This window comes from Dromiciops gliroides, chromosome 1 (genome assembly GCF_019393635.1).
Source record: "Dromiciops gliroides isolate mDroGli1 chromosome 1, mDroGli1.pri, whole genome shotgun sequence".
Taxonomy (NCBI): Eukaryota; Metazoa; Chordata; class Mammalia; order Microbiotheria; family Microbiotheriidae; genus Dromiciops; species Dromiciops gliroides.
In genome coordinates this window covers 21,795,983-21,816,845 of record NC_057861.1, presented here as the reverse complement: position 1 = coordinate 21,816,845, position 20,863 = coordinate 21,795,983, and the positions used below count along the sequence as shown (strand labels likewise).

Below are 20,863 nucleotides of genomic sequence, written 5' to 3'. Positions count from 1 at the left end.
TCTAGTCTAACATATTGCCTGTCATACTTACACGGCCTGTCATAAAATCTATTAGGTCTCTCATCAATATCAAAGCCAAAATTAGAGGTTCTTTAAAGTATGATTTCATTTCTATTCAATTAGTTAATAGAAGATAGACTAAGATAAAAATTTAGTCAACTATAACAACATGTTATTGTATGTTTTTCATTATTGAAAATGGGATGGGAAAGAGAAGAGGCAGTGGAGAGACAGATAGAGATTGACACAGAAAAAAGACAAAGACAGATAGAAAGAGGGGAAAGAGACAGAGAGCAAAGAAAGACAAACAGACACAGACAGAGAGAATTAGTCTTATTTACTGGTGGCTCTGGTGATAAAGAAGAATCTTATAAATTACCCCCAAAAGGGTAAAATCTTGGCTCTTGTATAGGTAAAAGGTGGACCCAGAAACAATTTCTATCTGTGGAAGGTTTAACAAGCTATCACAAGAGGTCAAATAACTTTCCTTTTTGTACAACTCTGTGAATGTTCAAAGAGACCCATCTCTTAAGGGTGGAGTCTATGATTTTACCTGGTTTATTTCATCCCCATTCATCAAATTCCCCTAATAACAGCCAAATATCTATTTCATTTTGAGTTAATTCAAACACACTCAGTGTCAGTGCTTAATGTGTATCAGATCCTCATTAAATGTTCAGTAAATAAACCCTAGCTGTCACCATAGTGTGTAAGAGGTTCTGTGACATCTAACCTCTAACCACCACAATCCACTCTACTGACTGAGAAACCATCTGGCAGGACAGAGGCATTGAAGCATCCTAGAATTAAGTATAATTTAATAAACTATATGCAAATGCTGTCCAGATTAAAAAAAAAACTTAATTCAACAAATATTTATTGTTTTTGCTTACCTCATATTCATTCATTACCCTATTTATTTAATTGAGTTACTTATTTGTTTGTTTGTGTTTACTTGTTTGAATCTCTCAGGAAAACAAAGATCCTGATTGATCTATTTCTATCTTTATGACCTTAATGCCTAGAGGAAGAGCTAAATAAGTATTTAATGAATTGAATTGTAAAGAGAAAGTTAATCTTTTTTTTTTTTTTTTGGTATGTGGAAACTGCCCCTTATGTAGGCCTATCTTCTTTCTTAATTTTTAATCTTATTTTATTTTTAAATTAAAATTCTTCTTACCTGCCCTCCCCCAATTTAAAAGAATAAGGAAAATAAAGACAAATATCCATAGTCTAACAAAACATGTCGGATTGTCAAGTACTTATTAAGTACCTACTACATGTCAGACTCTTTGTCAAGTGTTGAAGATAAAGAGAGTCCCTGCCCTCAACACTCATAGTCTAAGGTAGGAGATGCAAACAACCATGCATAAACAAAATATGGATGTGGTAATAACCAGCAGATGAAATACACTAGACTTAAGGGAGACTAGGTAAGACTTCCTATAGCCGATAGAATTTTAGTTGAGACTCAAAGAAAGCCACAGGAAGGCAGGGGAGGGAGATAAACAGGTAGGGAATTAGAGGTTTGGGGGAGTGGCACTGAAAATGCCTAGAGCTCACATATGTCCCAAATATGTGTCTCATTCTGCATCTTCAATCCATCACCTCTTATCAGGAGATGAGTAGTAAGAGCCCCATCAATCTCCTAGAATCACAGTTGGTCATTCCAAGATCAACTGTTATGTAACACAGAGCCACTTGAGAATTTCCTGGGTCCTTGAAATAGCCCAGGATTACACAGCCAGTTGGTGCAAAAGATGAGACATTAACTGAGATCTTCCTGACTCTAAGACTGTCCCTTCCTACACTGCCTTTTGGCAAAGGGAAATTGATTTCATGTAATCTACCAAGTGACTTCTTGTAGCTATATGCTATCTTCTCAGGAAGCCTTAATACTGTGATACTTAGCAACTAATCTTAGAATTACTTCAATTCTAATTACTAAGTAATTGGCAAGAACATACCATTGTGAATTTCTATGGTTATATGCCAGATAATTATCTGGATTTTATGTTCTCGGTAAAATAACTCAATGTCCAAAAAATGTTCCAGTTGGGCTGGCCAATGGCCAGCCATTTCCCTTAGCCAACCAATATCTAAGAGGTAGCGATTTATCAAATTACTCAGATATTTGGTTTCCAATGGAACATGCAGATAAGAAGATAGGATGGCCAACATCTGCCTATTGCTGAAGGGTGCAACAGCAAGGCAGAAAAAAAGCCCCACCAGAAGATAAATATAAACCTACACAATGGCACAGAATAAAGACTAATGCCTTTGGCCTCTGTCCACCACTGGTATTTTGGATGCTTCATAGAAAATCCCAAACACTTAAAACTCCAATTACATTTCCCAAAGCCAGAGCATCTTTCACAATGCTGGGAAAAGGACAAGTTGTTTGTGAAATCTGTAGGCAGGTTTTTTTTTCCTCCTGAGGAATTTCAGAATACTACATATAATAGACAAGAACCATCAATCCAGTTGCCTTGTTAAATACACCACACATTTTAATTTTTGGTTCATAATGATCACTCTCTCACAGGAGGATTGCTAATGGAAAGATGTCCTGGTGGGGCAAGACAATGATGATACACCTAATTGCAATCCACAGCTTGTATAAACAACAATTTAAAAAATGGTTGTGATGGGGAATAAAGAGGAAAAATAAAGAGAGGAAATGGCAAGAGAACGTGGCAGTCAGCAACAAAGGTGGGTTGGATATTACTGAAGAGCCTCCCCCTTTATAGTGTAAGCTCCTTGAAGATCAGAACTACTTTTGCTCTTTTTTAATCTCTAGAGTTTAACATAGTTCCTGTTACATAGTAAGTGGTTAGAAAATGTTTGATAGTTAATTCATCATTTAGGTGCATGAAATCATCTATGGCTAAGATAATCTTCAAACTTTCAGTGAGTCAGGTTAACAAGTATTTCAGCACTTACTGTGGGCCAGGTACTAGGTTAGGTGCTGGAAATAGAAACAACAAACACAAAAAGTCCCTGACTTCAAGGAGCTTATATTGTAATAAAGAAGAAAACAAGTAACTATGTACTCTGTCTGTCTCTGTCTGTCTGTCTGTCTGTCTCTCTCTCTCTATATATATATGCATCTATAGTATGTACATATACATATATAACACATATCTAGCATATGTGTTTGTGAGAGAAACAGGGAGAAAAAGGGAGACAGACAGACAGACAGATGAAAGATGAACTTAAAAGGGAAGGTGCTGATAATTATTGATGGTATATGGAAAGGTATTCCTGCAAAAAGTGCCACTTGGACTGAGTCTTTAAGGAATCCAGAAAAACTAAGAGGTGGACATGTGTAAGGAAAGCATTCTGGGAATGGAGAACTTTCAGTGCAAAGAGATGGAGATGAGAGATGGACTGTTACATACAAGCAGCAACAAGTAAACCAGTGGTGCTAGGTTGGAGAGTCTGGAAAGAGAAAAGAACGATGCTGAAAAATGGACAGGGTAAGAGAAGAGAGATGAGTTGAGCAAAGATGCCATAGAGTGCACTAACCAGAGCTAGAGGGAAATCATAGGCTTCCATGAAACATCAATAAAGTCTTAACAATACACAGATGCTTCCTGTCATGACAGTTGGGAAATAGCTGGTGTACATGGCACAACCAGGAAGTAGGTGATAAGGAAGCAGAGAAAAAGACGCAAAAAGGATTGGTTAATCTATATGCCAAAGAAATCAAAGAAAGAGGAAAAGGACCCACACATACAAAAATATTCATAGCAGCTCCTCTCCCAGGAGCCCCCAATTAGAAACTAAGGGGGTGGTCAACAATTGGGGAATGACTGAACAAGTCATGGTATATGAATGTGAAGGAATACTGTTGTGTTGCAAGAAATGATGAAGGAGATGCTTTCAGAGAAACCTCAGAAGACTAGGATGAACTGTGATCTAGTGAAATGATAAGCACCAGGAGAAAAATATATACAATGACAACAATATTGTAATGATGAACAACTTTGAAAAACTTAAGAACCTGATCAATGTAATAACCAACTATAATTCTAGATGACATGATAAAATATGCAACTCAGTTCCTGATGGAGGGTTGCCACTCAGACTGCATATTAAAGCAAATATAAATGTGTTCATGCATGTATGTATACATATGTGTATGTGTACATATACTATATGTATTTGGATATATACACAGATATAGATTTATATATACACACAGACATGGACATGGGCATGTATGTATTGTCCCTATATATGTGAATGTATGCATGTTGTATATATACATATGTATGTGGTCAACATGGGAATTTGTTCTATTTGACTTTATTATTTCTTAGAACAGTATTTTTTTTCATTCTTTTTAATGGAGGGTTGAATTAGAGAAAAAGAAGGTGGATTTTCATTCATTGCAAAAATAAAATTTAATTTGAAAAAGAGGAGTTGGTTAATTAGGAAATTGAATTAGACCCCAAATATTAAGGAGTTGACTCAGACCCTGATTGAGATAGCTCTGGAAACTGACTCCCAGAGCCTTGGGAATAGCAATATCCCCCAGACTATCCCTGCTTCTAGCTGAGTCTCTGCAGGCATCATTAATGGCAGCAATCACTGTGGAGAAGACATTCCCTTGCTGTCCCTTGCTGTCACCAACACCAACATTAACTGCAACTGTTGAGTTAAGTAAGCACTAAAACCCTCAAAGCAGCAGCACTGGCTGCCTCCTACCAAGGCACCAAGCCTACTTCCCATCTAGCACCTACAGCCATCATTACAAGGGATGAGACCAAGCATTAGCCTTTGCTGGTGCTGCTAGCTTCATCCCCCAAGCAGTCACAGCTACTGAAGACACAGTCAATCAAGCCCCCACCACTGAAGTCCTTGATATTGTCAGATAGTTCAACATCAACAATGGATGGGGTTTTATAAGTGAAGTTGACATTAAGGAAGAAACATCACCATCTGTTTTGCTGTTGTACCCTAAGGACCATAGGACCTTCCTATCTGACTTGCAGCTGAAACCTTCCATGTGTGTTGTTTCCCCCATTAGGATATGAGTCTGGATTTGAACTCAAGTTTTCCTGACTTCAGGACGAGTGCTCTATCCCCTACACCACATAACTGCCTTTAACAACAACAACAACAATAACAACATATTATGTCACTATTTGGAAGAAAGGAGATTCTTAAAGGGTGCCATGAAATTTGGGTATGGCCATAAGGTCAAAGATATGAAGAGCAATCAAGGAAACCTATGAACATTGTTTCCAAATAGTTAAACTGAAACAAATTTAAAGATCAGTGAAGTGGCAGGATTATAGAGAGAAAATTCTGCTGTTATTGCATTACTCTGTATGCCATTAACAAGTCCTTTTGCGTGGTTTTAGTAAGGTGAGCCTCATACAAACACTAGCTTGGTGACCCTAAGAAAGTCACTTAGCCTCTACTAGTCTCAGTTTCCCCCTCTGTAAAATGAGGATAATAAGAGCACCTAGTTCCCATGGTTGTTGTGATGATTCAAATGAGATATTTGGAAAATACTTCACAAACTTTAAAGGGCTATGAATTCTTCTTTCCCTTCCTCTACTTCTTTCTCTTCCTCTTACCCTTCTTTCTCTCCTTTTCTTCTCTTCCTCTTTCTTCCACTCCTCCTCCTCTTTCTTCTTTTTCTTCTTCCTCTTCTTTATCTTTATCTTCCTCCTCCTCCTCCTTCTCCTTCTCCTTCTCCTTCTCCTTCTCCTTCTCCTTCTCCTTCTCCTTCTCCTTCTCCTTCTCCTTCTCCTTCTCCTTCTCCTTCTCCTTCTCCTTCTCCTTCTCCTTCTCCTCCTCTTCCTCCTTCTCTTCCTCCTTCCTCCCGCTCCCCTTCCTCCTCCTTCTTACATACTTTTCTTCATCTTTTCTTCCCCTTGTTCTTTTTATCATCATGATCACCACTACCACCACCAGCACCACCACCAGCACCACCACCAGAACCATCACCTAGAGGCCCAGGAAAATCCTGAAGGACATAAGGAAGCATGAAACTAAATGATATTCTGTAAAGTCAGCATAGTACATCTTTGTTGTTGTTCAGTTGTTTTTCAGTCATGTCTGACTCTTTGTGATCCCATTTGGGTTTTCCTTGGTAAAGATACCAGAATGGTTTGACATTTCCTTCTCCAGCTCATTTTACAGAAGAGAGAACTGAAGCAAACATGGTGAAGTGATTTGCCCAAGGTCCCATAGCTAGTAAGTATCTGAGGCCAGATTTGAACTCAGGAAGATGAGTCTTCCTGACTCCAGCCAGGCCTGGTGTACATCCACTGAACATCACCTAGCTACCCTACAAAGAGATAGCACTTTATATATTCATAAAAGAAGCCAAGGAAACTAATTAACTTTAATGCTGCATTGAGAGGTGATGTCCAGGACTCTCCTTATTAGAATAGAAGCTCTTTGAAGGAAAGGATAATTTCACTTTTGTCTTCGTATCTCCATTGTTTAGCATAGTGCCCAGTAATCATAAACACTATATAATACATCCTAAATTTACCCATATAATCTAACCCTATCATTTTACAAAAAGGAAACTGAGGTACAGAGAGATCAAGCAATTTGCTCCAGGTCATTACAAGTTTAAGCAAACAGGTTTGGATTTGAACCCATGTCCTCTGATTGCAAATCCAGTGCTAATTAAATAGCAGAAGGGATCTCAGAGGCCATTGGGTCCAATCCTCTCATTTTTACAGATGAGGAAAAATGAGGCCAAGAGAGGTTAATTGCTATGCTCAAGGTCACCTAAGTTGTGTCAGAATCAGGATTTGAACCCAGGTCTTCAGTTTCCAGTCCCAGTGGTCTTTCCACTGCACCAACCTACTAGAGGGCTTCAATACTAAGTATACTTATCTGTACTGGTGCAAACATAGAACATATGTGAAGCATCTATTCACTAGGATAGTGGCTTTCCCAGAACAACCTTATTCCCAGAGCATGGTAGGTAGTAGACAGCTGACATAATGGTGGGTGGAAGAGGAAAGATCTAACCAGCCCTACGTCCAGGCTGTTGAGCATAGTACTGACCTGGTGATGATTGCCAAGTGGGGTGGGCTCATGCAGGCCCCCATGAAGAGCACCACGTTCTCATGCCGTGTCTGCCGGTAAGCCATGACCTCCCGCTTGAAGGCCTTGAGCTGGTCCTCATTGTCTCTCTCAATATCAATAAGTCTTATGGCCACTTCCCCGTGCCAGCGGCCGTGGTACACCTGCCCAAATCGGCCCTTGCCAATGAGCTCGCCCATCTCCAGCTGCTCAAAGGGGATGTCCCACTCCTGGAGAAAGATGCTGGTCTGACTGGCCTTGCGGGGGAAATTGCGGGCAGAGAGGAGCGAGAGGTTCATCTCCTCAAAGTCATCCTCTGATTCCTCAGCTTCGTTGTTCCCCTCCTCATTCTGTGGCAGGCAGGAAAGAGAAAGGAGAACATTTGTGGGGGCAGTGTGGTACAATGGCTAGAGCATCAAATGTGGAGTAAGGAAGACATGGATATCTGACCCCAACTTCCCTGATTCCCAGTTTTCTCATCTGTAAAATGGGGGGAGGGGCAGCTAGGTGGTTCAGTAGATAAAGCACCAGCCCTGGATTCAGGAGGATCTGAGTTCAAATACAATCTCAGACCCTTGACACTTACTAGCTGTGTGACCCTGGGCAAGTCACTTAACCCTCATTGCCCCACAGAACAGAACAGAACAAAACAAAACACAAAAAGTAAAATGAGAAGATTGGACTCAAATGTCTCTAAACTCTCTTCTGGCATAAATCACAGATCAATCATTTTTGCTTAGATCAACACCTCATGTCAGCATATCACAGAATCCTGGAGCTGGAGGAAACCTCAGAGGTGTCTGCTAAAACTCACTCCTGAACAACAACAACAAAAACAATCCAGCAACAATGCTAAGTTGTCGTTCATCCTTTACTTGAAGATGTCCAGGGAGGGATGACAAGCCCATTCTACTGCCCAAGGCAGCCCATTCTACTTGGGGACAGGATGGTTCGGGGGAAATAACATTAGCTGTGGAATCAGAGGACCCAACTTCAAATCCTGCCTTTGGTGCTTTCTGCCTGTATGACCATAGACAAGTCCTTCCAACTCCCTGGACCCCAGTTTCCTCACTAGTCATGGAAAGGTGTTGGACTCAGTAGCCTCCAAAATCCTTTCCAGCTCTAGCTATATGTTCCTAAGCATCCAATTATTAGGAATTTTCCCATTCTCTCATGCTGCTAATTTTACCCATTGGGGCCTTCCACATGAGATTCCTTCAGATACTTTAAAGCAGCTGCATCTTAGCTCCTCCTCCCATCCCACTCTAGTCTTCTCTTCTGCAGGACAAACATCCCCAGGCCCTTGGGCCCATCCTCATTTTGGCCTAATCTTGAGGCCTTTTGCCACCTAGTTAACCCCACAAAAATCACAGATTCTCAGAGTTTCCAAGGATCCCGGTTTTCCATCTAATCCCATTCCTACCTGAACAGGCATCCCCTTGGAAGCATCCCCAACCAGTGGCCCTCCCACCTCTTCTTGAACCCTTCCAGCAACAAGAAACTCACTGTAACATGAGTTAGCTTGCATGCCTCTCAAAGATCCCAAATGCTTCTGCCATTTCCCCAACCCTACACTAAGCCAAAATCCTCCTTTCTACCTCTCTGGTGCTTGTGTCTGAGGCTAAACAGCACAAGGCACATTTCCCATAGACTGTAAGCTCTCTGAGGGCAGGGTCTTTTTCTTTTCAGTCTTGGTGTCCCAAGCACATAACACAGTGATTGCACATAGTAGGTACTTAATAAATGCTTGCTAAATTACACTAAATTGAATTAGTGGGCCCCCCCCACTCCCTGCTGATGCTAGGTTTTCCAGAGGATGATGAGTTGACCCATTGTTGTGGATATTGAAGGAAGCAATTCTTGTTCAGCTATGGGTTGGACTAACTGGCCTCTGAGATTTCTTTTAGTTCTTCCATTAGGGGATTTGGGCAAAGGGGCATCTGAGGGCTACACTGTCACAGTGTTCATCACACTAAGTGAAAAAGAAACAATAAAGAAAAACAGGCGATTAATAAACTTCTAATTAAATTGAATGTATAGTAACAAGAGGTTCTCCTAAATGTGTGTGTTTTTAGCTGTTCTCAAGTTAGCATTTTAATAGCTAGGTCAAGGAGTAGTTGATTTTTCCAGATGAAGAAATTCGGGCCTCACTAAGTTAAGTAATTTAGGTGCAAAGCTAGAAGTCACTTCCAATATCATCTAGTCTAACCCCTTCATTTTACAGAGGAGGAAACTGACACCCAAGGAGGTTATTGGAAAAAAATTTAAATTCTTATCAGTGGAGCAGTCTGTGGGGATTAGTCCCCTAGTACCTTATTAGTACTCTAGTGCCAAGGGCATATCGGTGGTGCAGTGCGTAGAGCACTGGGCTTGGAATCAGGAAGACTCATCTTCCTGAGGTCAAATCTGGCCTTAGACTACTAGCTGAGTGACCCTGGGTAAATCACTGAACCCTGTTGGCTTCACTTTCCTCATATGTAAAATAAGCTAGAGATGGAAATGGCAAACTGCTCCAGTATCTGTGCTAAGAGAACCCAAAAATGGGGTCATGGAGAGTCAAATACGACTGAAATGATTCAACAACAAGAGCAAGCTGTGCTTAGCATATAGTAATTGTTTCATATATGTTGACTGATCTGTTTGGAGGAATGATTTTCTCAGAAAATGTGGACTATAGTCCCATTAGCTCCAAGGCAGGTTGGGAAAACCAAGAGGTTATCTGCTGGTGGCAATTACCTTTCATTCTTCAAGTCCCTCCAAAGAATTTGAGACCACTAAGCATTCAGTGTACCTTACTGATTTCCCTGATAGGTTCCTCTCAGGCTAACATATGATCCTCCCCCCTCCATATCCCCTTCTCCTTTTCCCTCACCTCCCCCAAAAGCACAGGGCTGTGGGTCATGACCCACTCTCCATCAACCCCACTCCCAGATATTTTTTTCCCTTTTTTCCGTCAGACAATGCTGACTCCCTGCCAACTTCCGGACAACATAATTTCCAATGATGTCCAAATATAATGGTCCATTAAGCCCAAAGCTGGGAATAGTCAGCTTATTTTAATTGTTTGTGAGTTGGGCCTTGGAGGGCATGGGGTGGAATGCCAGCCCCAGGCCACACATTGCCTTCTCTCCTCCCCTTTTCCCACTCCCAACCTGCCTTGTCTCTGTGGACACTGATTTTAAACCAAGTTTCAGCTAGTTCAAGCTTTACTTGGAGAAAGTTTGGACTCCCCATGGTTCTCACCTCTGATGTTGGCTCCACTTCAATTTGAAGTAATGGATTTCCTTCCAGGCTTTAGGGGAGAAGAAAAAAAATGGTTTTAATTGCTAGTTACATGGAAACTCAGACATATTGACTTCAACTGTTTACATATATAGTTCCAGAGTTTAACTGGAAAATTGATCAGGCACTGCTATTGCTCTGAATTGTTCCTTTTCTGAAATAATCTATTAACCAAGTGGAAATAAAACCCAGTTGCTTAGTAAAACAGTTTCAAATACAATGACCTTTCTGGGTTCCAGCCCTGTTTCTCTCTTGTTCCCATCTCCTCTTCCCATTTTTCTAATTTTTAGCATGTTGTCTGGGGGAGGGGACTAGGAATCAAAGTTTATAGTTCCCATCTCCTATTTTCCACTCACATAACCACTTTGATGATGATGATAAAGAAGATTTATATAACACTTTAAGGTTTGCAAAGCACCCTACAATTATTTCATTTGGCCCATACAACAACCCTGGGAGGTAGGTGCTATTATCACCATTTTACTGAAGAGGAAACCAAAGCAGACAGAGGTGAAATGACTTGCCCAGGGTCACACAGTTAGTAGGTGTCTGAGGCTGGATTTGAACTCACATCTTCCTGCCTCCAAGTCCCATGCTCTGTCCTTTATGTTGATTTAGTTCTGGCTTTCTTTACCTCTCACCTGGATTTTTCCATGATCCTTCTCTTGGATTCCCACTTCCCTCTAAAATTTATCTTCCACATACCTGCTAACTTGACTTTCCTAAAGCACAGGGGTGACCATGTCACTCCTCTGCTCAAGAAGTTTCAGGGGCTCCCTACTGTCTGCAGGATAAAAGACAAAGGTCTTCATAATCTGCCTTCACCTTGACTTTTCAGGGCTATTTCACATGACACCCCTCTGTGTCTCAGTCAATCTGATCTGTTTTTCATTACTACACATGACACATGATTTCTTCCCTCCATGCTTTTGGACAGTCTGGCCTCATGCCATGGAATATATGACCTTACCTGTTGACTCTCAGCTCCTTTCAAGGCTCAATTCAGGGGCCAACTTTTATTCATGTCTTTCATGATCCCCCTTCTCTACCCATTAATCCTCTTCCTCAATTCCTGAATTACCTCCTATTTGCTTTCTATACATCTCCATAGTGTTACAGACTGAGACCTGGAAGGGACTTTATTGGCCAACAAGTCCAATCCCCTCATTTTACAAGTGAGAAAACTGAGGCAAAGAGTTGTTAACTGACTTGCTCAGGGTTATATTGATTGTGGCTCAAAGCAGGATTCAAACTCATTTTCTTGACTTCAAGATCAGTGCTCTCTATCCACTCTGCCACCCAGCTGCCCTTTCTGTGTACTTGTTATTTTCTACAATCCCAGGTAGATTGGAAACTCTGTAAGAGTAAGGACTATTGTGCTTATACAATGACTGGTACATTTTTTTGGTTAGATTGGACCTTTGATTTCATTGGCTTAGCACAGTGCCTGGCACTGAGTAACCGTTTAATAAATTTTTGTTAACTGTTATAGGAAATTCTAGATGAAGAAATTCCTACCAGTACAGATTGGCACCTGTTATGGACCCTGGAGCTTTATAGAGTCACCCAGGACATGGAGAAGTTAAATGATTTTCCCATGATCATACAGCCTGAATGCATCAGAGGTGTATCAGGTTTTCCTAACTCCAAGGCTGGCTCTCAATCTATTATACCCTGTCTCTATCTTCAATCCTCACATTCATATAGCATCTAAAGGTTTGCTAAGGAAATATGTTTAATGTGATTGTACATATACCACCTATGTCAGATTGCTTTTTGTCTTGGGGAGTGCTGAGGGGAGGGAGAGAGAAAAATTTGGAACTAAAAGCCATGAAAATAAATGTTGAAAACTATGTAAGTAGAAAATAATAAAATAAAAAAGAAGTATAAAGCTTTATTAAGGGTTTTTATAAATATCACATTTGATTCTCCCAACAACCCTGGGAGGTAGATACTCTCATTATCCACCTTTTACAGATGAGGTAATTGATGTTAAGTGACTTGCCTAGGGTCATAAAGCTAGTGTCTGAGGTAAGATTTGACCACAGGTCTTTCTGATTTCAGGTCAATCGATTCAGTTAAATCCCTGACTCTGCCACTTAGCATTTGTGTGACCTACCTCCCAGAATTGCTGTGAAAATCAAATGAGATAATGTTTGTAAAGCACTTAGCACAGTGCTTGGCACAGAATAGGCACTACCTGAGTGCGAGCTATTGTTATTGCCCCTATGCCCCATTGCTTTTTTCCAGATTGAATCTAACAAATTTCCTGGAAATATAAGGCTCTCTGATATCCTAGACACTAGGAAGTCACAAGTCCTTTAGTTAGCTGACTCCCCAGTACAATTAATAATAATTGGAGAGCGTATAGCCAAGTGTCCTTTCAATTTCACTTTCCAAATTTCCAAAGAGCAACGCATTATTTGTTATCTCTTGGATTAACCAATTATTTAGAGCAAGGCAGACTCCAGCTTCAGTGGAGACAGTTGATGTGATGAGATGCTGAGACCCAATGGCAGCTAGCTTTTCTCCTTGGCAACCAACAAAAAAGTAAGGTCCTCTTCTTGTTCACCGTTCTTTTGAATTGTTATTATAGCAGAAGAGGATATTACATTACTACCTGACCCCATGCCACCTCTGCCACCACTGCAAATCCTCCATTCCTACCCATTGTTTTAAATGTATTTATTAAATGCCATTGAGCTACAATGTCCTTTTCCTACTGGGATGTTGGCCATCAATGTTAGACAGGAATTTCCAGCTCCATCACCATTTAGTGGAAAAGGAACAGCTTGCATGGTACTCATAGGATTCTAGATCTCGAGCTGGAAGGGACCTAGGGGCCAGCTAGTCCAATGACCTCATTTTACATATAAGGAAACCGAGGCCCAGGAAAGTGAAGTGTCTTATCCAAAGCCATAGAGAAGCTGGGTGAAATTATGTGGCAGAATCAGAGTTGGAACCTGGGTCCTCTGATTCCAATCCCAGAATTATTTTACTTTACCATGGGCAGTTAGATTTCTCAGTGGATAGAGGGCTTGGCCTGGAATCAGGAAGAAATGAGTTAAAATTTAGCCTCTGACACTTATTGTGTGACCCTGAGCAAGTCACTTAACTCTGTTTGCCTCAGTTTCCTCACTTGTAAAATGAATCGGAGAAGGAAATGGCAAAGCACTCCAGGATCTTTGCCAAGAAAATTTCAAATGGGATCATGAAGAGTTGGACATGATGGAAAGGAATGAACAACAGCAACAGCAACAACAACAACAACAACAACAACAACAAAACACAAGAGGTTTCCCTTTCTCCTGTCATTCTTCCTTCCATTTGGATATCTGACCTATCAGTAAGTCATTCAATTCAACTCAGTTCAACAAACTTTTAATGAGTATCTACTATGAGCCATGTTTACACTCTACTGGGGGTGGCACCCACATACACACATATACAATACAACATGTGTACATATAAGTAGACACAAAGCTTTGGGATTTCCCTACTGTTTGTTTAGAACTAACCTGTGATTTTCATCAATTTCAGCAGTTAGGACCTTCTGGTGGAGAAACTCCCTCTACCCATACAGGTGGGTACCTTCTCTTCCTCTTGGGTTTTTAACCTGGTTCATGAACTTATGAGTATACATACATGCATACCTACATCATTTCAATATAACTTTTATAATATTCTGTTTATTTTACATTTTATTTATTTTTATTTATTTATTGTCTATTTTAAAATTTTATTTATTGCATTAAAATATTCACAGAATGGGTTCATGGGCTTCACCAGACAGCTGAAAGGGTCCAGGATATAAAAAAGGTTTCCTCAGTGTACTGAAAGGTTGAGCTAACCAGGGTCACACAGCCTGGGAGTGTCAGAGATGGGACTTGAACTCAGATCTTCCTGCCTTCAGGGGCCTTCCTTGGGATTTCAGGGCTCTACATTTAAATTCCTGGTTCTCTTGTCATGAATGAAGTATAAAACACACAGCTCTCACTGGAGTGCTCCTTCTCCACCCAGCTCCCAACTCTTACCCTTTGGATAATAGAGTTAGCACTAGATGGCACCTCAGAGGTCACCTCATTCTCCATCCCTCCCATCCCTGCCATAGAATCCCATCTACGTTGTCTTCAACAAGAAGTCCTTAGGCCTCTGCTGGAAGGGCCGGGGAAGAACCTTCTCATCCCACTTTGGGCCAATTCTCATTACTAGAAAGTCTTCCCTAAATGTGCCTCTGCACCTTCTATCTATTGATGGCTCCTGGTTCTGCCCTCTGGGTTCAACCAGAACCAGGGCCAATCCCTTTTATACATGACAGCCTTTCAAATCGTCCGCATTAGGCAGTTGATAGAACTGGGTCTCTGGGAAGTGAAGTGATTTGCCCCATGTGGTACAGGGAGACACCCAAGACAGGCTTGAACATAGGGCTCATGATTCCAACCCCAGGACTCTTTTTGCCTCTTATGCAATCTACCCCATCCTCACCTCCCCAAGCTACCAAGTTAGAGCTGCCAGGATATTGTTTATGCTTATACAGAGGCATTTTTGTTTTGTCCAGGAGGATAATTAATCACTCACCTACACAGATGTGTAGAAATGACTGGAAAAGGAGTGACTGATGACTGGATCTGTTCATCCATTACCAAAGGGGCTGCTACCTATAGAAGGTATAGGGCGTGGCTGGTGAGAGGGCCACTTACCCCAAGTTAGGAACTTTGGGGGGCCTTGTGCTGCTGATATCTGGGCTGGGGGGAGCAGCTGGTGTGGAAAGTAATTTTTTTAAGCCTAATGCTAATACCCATTAATGCAATGAGCAAAACTGCCTCTCCCTGCTTCCAAACACCACCACCCTGTCAGGTTGCCTAAGGCTCTGTCTTCCTCTTCCTGGCTACCCTGGGCTTTATGGAAATTTACTTTAAAAAAAAAAAAACCCAGAAACTCCTCAGCTGTCTTTTGTTTTTAAAATCACTTTTCTATATAACCCTTACCTTTCCCCCACCTAGAGGATCACTTCCTGTAACAAAGAATAAAAGAGGAAGATGGGAAAAAAAAACCCAAACAGCTATCTCCCTCCCTTCTTTTGCTGAAGTGGAGAGGTCTAGAGATGAAGAATACTGTGTATTTTTTTTTAAAAGAATGCTGTGTTTACTGTACTGGCTAATTTTACTGGATTAATTACCATCACGACCCCCCAACTATGCCTCTCTACCTTTGATTTTCATTTCCACAAAATATTGCTTGCAAATGCATTGTATTTGGATGAACGGAGCAAAGGTAGGAGGGAAAAGGGGGCATGTCACTTAGGTCTCCCATATAGTCTAGACTTTGTCCCTGGAGCAGACCCTCTAGAAGGATTTCTTAAGCCTTTTTTGTGTGTTGGACTCCCTGGACAATTTGGTAAAACCTGTGGACACCTCAGAATCATATTTTTAAATGCATAAAACATGTAGGCTTAAAAGGAAACCAATTCTTTTGAAATAGAATTATATACTTACACACAGACATAAACACACACACACAGAGATGTTCTTAACCCCCACATAATAACCTTAGCCTAGAACAGCAGTTCTTAAACTTTTTGGTCTCAGGATTCCTTTATATTTTTTAAGATTATTGAGGACTAACCCAAAGAGGTTTTGTTTATGTGAGTTATAACTATCAATATTTACTGTATTTGAAATTATAACAGCTTTGTATTATTGTGAAAACAGTTTTGCCCTCATGGACCCCCTGAGAATATCGCAGGGATCCACAGAGGAGTCTGGACCACACGCTTAGATCAAGAAGGGAAATGAACAGGTCTTTGGTCCATCAAGATTGAAAGCTGAAAAGCCCTTCTGACACCATTCAGTCCAACCCCCTCATTTTACAGATGAGGAAATGAAGCCCAAGGAGGTCAAGGGATTTCACAAAAGTCACACAGGAAGTAATAAACAGAGCTGGCATGGAAACCTCGATCCTCCAACTCCAGCATGCTTTGCGCTATGATATACTGCCTCCCCTAGGAATAGGCATCTTTTCATGAGATCTTGGTCATGCCCTGGGGAAAGTTGCCACTCTAAATTTTAGGACAAGCTTGTTCCAAGGAAAAGTACAAAGGATTTTTGTTGCATTAACCTTCCCCCCTCCCCTGCCACCTTCCCTGCCCTCACCCCTCCAAGTCCAGATAAATGCTTTGACCTAACATGCCCAGACCCTCATTCATGCCATCAAGATAGAGCTTATTAACATCCAATGAAGACTGACTCCCTCTCCCCCAGATCCAAAGTGGGGGAGCCCCGGGCAGAAAACTCTGAGAATGATGGATGACTTTGTGGTCATCAGACAGGAAGAAGAGCTCTACTTACATTGGATTTGAATTCACTGGATGGAGGATGACTTGGGGCGCTCGATTGGGTGTCTCGGGCACTGGGACCACGTCTGAAAACAAAAGAGCCAAGAGTAAAGACAAAAAAGATGCTTCTCAGAGAGGGGAAGCAAACAATAGTCAGTGACCTCATCTAGTTTCAAACATCACTCATGACCTCAAAGCAACATCCTCTTTAAGTGACTCAGCTTGGACCTCTCACCAGTCATCCCAGGTTCTGCAAGAAGCCTTTCCCCATGCCCCTTAACTCCAGCACCTTTTCTCTTCTGATCATCTCCAATTTATTCTGTCTATATCTCCTTTGTGCCTAGTTGTCTGAATGGTTCCACCATTAGACTGTAAGCCCTTTGAGAGCAAGACCTGCCTTTTGCCTTTCTCTGTATTCCCAGCTCTTAGTACAGGGCCTGGTACATAGGACAGTCTTAATAAATGTTTACTGAATGTCCCTTACGTGTTCTCTCAGCACAAGTAATAAGAGGATAATTTGTTCTTCAGTCTTCTCAGTCATCAACAACCCCATTTGGGAAATTCTTGGCAAAGATACTGGAGGGTTTGCCATTTCCTTCTCCAGCTTATTTTACAGATAAGGAAACTGAGGCAAACAGGGTGAAGTGACTTGCCCAGGGTCCCACAGCCAGTAAGTGTCTAAGGCCAGATTTGAACTCAGGAAGATGAGTCTTCCTGACTCCAAGTCTAGTACTCTATCGACTGTGCCACTTAGATCACCCACAATAATAATAGCTAACATTTATATAGTACCTACTCTCTGCCAGGCACTGGACTAAGTGCTTTATAAGTATTATTTCATTTGATCACCACAACAATCCCAGGAGGTAGGTGTTATTATAGCTTCCATTTTATAGAAGAGAAAACCGAGGCAAACAGAAGTTAGGTGACTTGCCCAGGGTCACACAGCTAGTAAGGTCCTAAAGCCAATTTTGAACTCAAGGCTTCATGACTCCAGCTGTTTATTAATGATTATGCATTAATTGCATATATTTAAAAGGTGATGGGACCTCAGAAGGATTTCCCCATAACTGACACTGGAAAAACCAAAGTCCATTTCGAGAGGACAATTCAGTTCAATTCTGTAGGCCAAAGGAGAATAGAATGAATGAGCAGTGGAACAGGGCCTCCCATAGATGAAAAGCAGTGCATTTACACAAGTGTGAATGCATGAAACAATATCAAAAGGGGAAAGGGGAAAAACCAACATCATGCTTAGTCTATTCCAATAGCTCTTTTTTTTTTGGTGGGGCAATGAGGGTTAAGTGACTTGCCCAGGGTCACAGCTAGTAAGTGTCAAGTGTCTGAGGCAGGATTTGAACTCAGGTCCTCCTTAATCCAGGGCTGATGCTTTATCCACTGCACTACCTAGCTGCCCCTATTCCAATAGCTTTCTCTCCCCTGACTCAACTTCTCCTTTCAAGCCCATCTATTGTGAATACAGATGCCAGATTAATCTTCTTTAAACATTATTCCAGCAAAAGCTTTCAATGACTACTCATGTTTGACAATATAAAGCCTCAATTCTACTTCCAGGATAAAAAATCCAATCTCTACTTCTAGGATAGTGCTCAAAGTCATTAAGTCTTGCTAGCAATAACTACAAAACTTACCTGGGAAAATGAACTGCTGTTTGTATTTGTAGTAATGGGAAGCTGGCAAAAGAAATTAAGAAATCAAAGTGAGCATTATCATTGAACATAGTAACTCAAAAAACCTTTCTCTGGCAAAAATCCATACATAGAAATAGGTTGGGTACATAAATGGATATAGTATTAGAGGTGGAGTTAAGAAGACCTGAAGGCTTATTAGTTCTGTGACCCTGGGCAAGTCACTTAAATTCCCTAAGCCTCCATTTTTTCATTTGTGAAACAAGGATAATGAGGAGGAGGAGGAGGAGGAGGAGGAGGAGGAGGAGGAGGAGGAGGAGAAAGAAGAGAAAGAAGAAAATAACAATAGCTATAGGGCATGTACATAGCACTTTAAAGTTTGTGAATAATTTTATAATTATCTCATTTGTTCCTCACAACAGTCCTAAAAGGTAGGTGTTGTTATTATCTCAATTTTACAGATATGGAAACTAAGGAAAAGAGGGTAAATGACTTGCTCAGTGTTACACAGCCGTTGTCGTTTGCCCTTCATTTCTAAAGAGGACCATGACATCGGGTGATGTCATGACTTGCACTGAATTGGATTTAAATGAGGGAGGGCTGTGCAAGGTCACCAGCCTCACTCTCTCCTCCAGAGCCATCTGGGTCCAGTGGCAAGATAGAGATCAGGATGACCAGAAATGGTCCCTGATATTTAAGGCAACTGGGGCTAAGTGACTTGCCTAGGGTCATACAGCTAGTGTCTGAGGCTGAATTTGAACTTAGGTTCTCCTGTAGTACTTATCTCACAGGATTGTGGTGAGTCTCAATTAAGGAAAATGTATGTAAAGTACTTTGCAAACTTTAAAGCACCATAAATGTCAATCATTAGTATTCTTATCATCGGTCACCTCACCACAGCTTTCAGAATTCAACAGGCCCCATAAGTCACGAGAGCCATGGAAGACATGAAAAGATGTTTGGAAACCCAGACATCTGAGGCTACTCTTAATGTACAGAAGAAAAGCCTCTTTCAGAGACTTCAGTCTTAATGAGGGCACAGATGCTGATCATGAAAACTCTACTCTACAGATTCCAATAGGTAGCTCAGCTCTCAGCAACATCATTCTTCCACCTCCACACTCCTCACCCCCAGGTTTTTGTCAATTTAAAGGGAGACCCCAAAGGGGTCAATGAACCCAGTCCTTATAAATATGGGCAGAGTGCCATTGACATAATTCCCCATATGGAAGAAGTTGAGGAATATGCTTCCAGAAGAGATTCTGAGTATGGAAAGGTATTTTATAACTGGCTCTTATCTGCTAAACATGCCTTGAAAGCAGTCTCTTTGATTGAATGTGATTGTGTGAGCAGAACTGGGGGTTCCTTCAGAAGAAACTATTTGACCTATTGCCTTGTACATCAAGAATATTTTCCTTGAGTTTTTTGAAAGAAAGGTACTATAGAAATCCAAGCTGTGATCATTGCTGTGATCATTATTTTTTCCATTACTGCCTGTACCCAACAACCCAGCATGTGTTAGATTCAGAAAGACCTGGTTTTGTGACTTCAAATTCCACCTCTGATATTGTGTGACTATGGGCAAATCATTTAACTTTTCTGAGCTTTTGGCAAATTTCTGTAACTCAGTCAAGGGAATTCCCACATGGGAGAAATCACAGATCACTGATGTATTGACCCACTGAGCCTCACTCCCTCTTCTTCCCAGTGTTACCCTTGTAATGATCACCCCACAATATCCTCATCCAGTCCCTTTGAGTAGTCTCTTCTCATTTAGCCAAAGATCAGCTACATGGGGTGCCCATCAACTATAGTCAAAACCATTTTGGAATTGTTAGGAAGAAGTCTCCAAGGAGCCACAAGCATCAAGAGTGAGAAGACTGTTTCATAGCATCTAAGGTGCTATTAGTGGCCAGAGGAAAGGAGAATACATGACCTGTAACTAAAAGTGCTTCTGTAATAATGCCTCAAACCAGCATCTCCAAGGAGTTGCCTGAACTCCCATTGACAACTGACTCAATGTCCATTCTAGGTTCCTTCTGTCTACCAGGTGCCTCTCATTTCTGGGGTAAATTAAGTTTCTAGCATTCCTATTGTGGAGTTTCAGAATCTTAATATTGGAAAGGACCCCAGAGGGCCTCTAAACCAACCTGGACTTGAACAAGAATTCCTTTTTCCTGAAAAGGGGTCAAATGATGTTTATTTGAAAACCCACCAATGAGTGGGAACCTATGGTGTCCTTGGGTAGCTCATTTCCCTTTGGGATAGCACTAATGGTAAGAAAGAGTCCTTTCTTCCCTTACATCAAGCATAAATTTGGCTATAAATTTGCCTCCCCGTTGTTATTAATCCTGCTCTTGAAGTCCAGACATGACAGTCCTTCAAATACATGAAGACAGCTGTCACTGATTGATTGATAACTCAAAGCACAGGGCTGTCCTGGCTTACTCCTTCTCTGGATACTCTCCAGCTTGTCAAGAGCCCTCCAAAAATTGGCCATCCAGAAAGGAACACAATTATCCTGAAGCGATCTGAC

The 20,863-nt window shown here is 41.2% G+C and overlaps 1 protein-coding gene across 3 annotated transcripts in view; it reads right to left on the bottom strand.

Annotated features, from left to right (window-relative positions):
* Positions 1–20,863, bottom strand: part of KSR2 (kinase suppressor of ras 2) — a 651,354-nt gene that overhangs the window by 124,974 nt on the left and 505,517 nt on the right. For all 3 annotated transcript variants that reach the window (XM_043980701.1, XM_043980709.1, XM_043980704.1), the window contains exons 11-14: positions 18,331–18,372; positions 16,692–16,764; positions 10,306–10,354; positions 7,045–7,412 (exon numbers count right to left, since the gene is read on the bottom strand). In XM_043980701.1, coding sequence (XP_043836636.1) covers positions 7,045–7,412; positions 10,306–10,354; positions 16,692–16,764; positions 18,331–18,372 — 532 coding nt within the window. The remainder of the gene's footprint in view (positions 1–7,044; positions 7,413–10,305; positions 10,355–16,691; positions 16,765–18,330; positions 18,373–20,863) is intronic.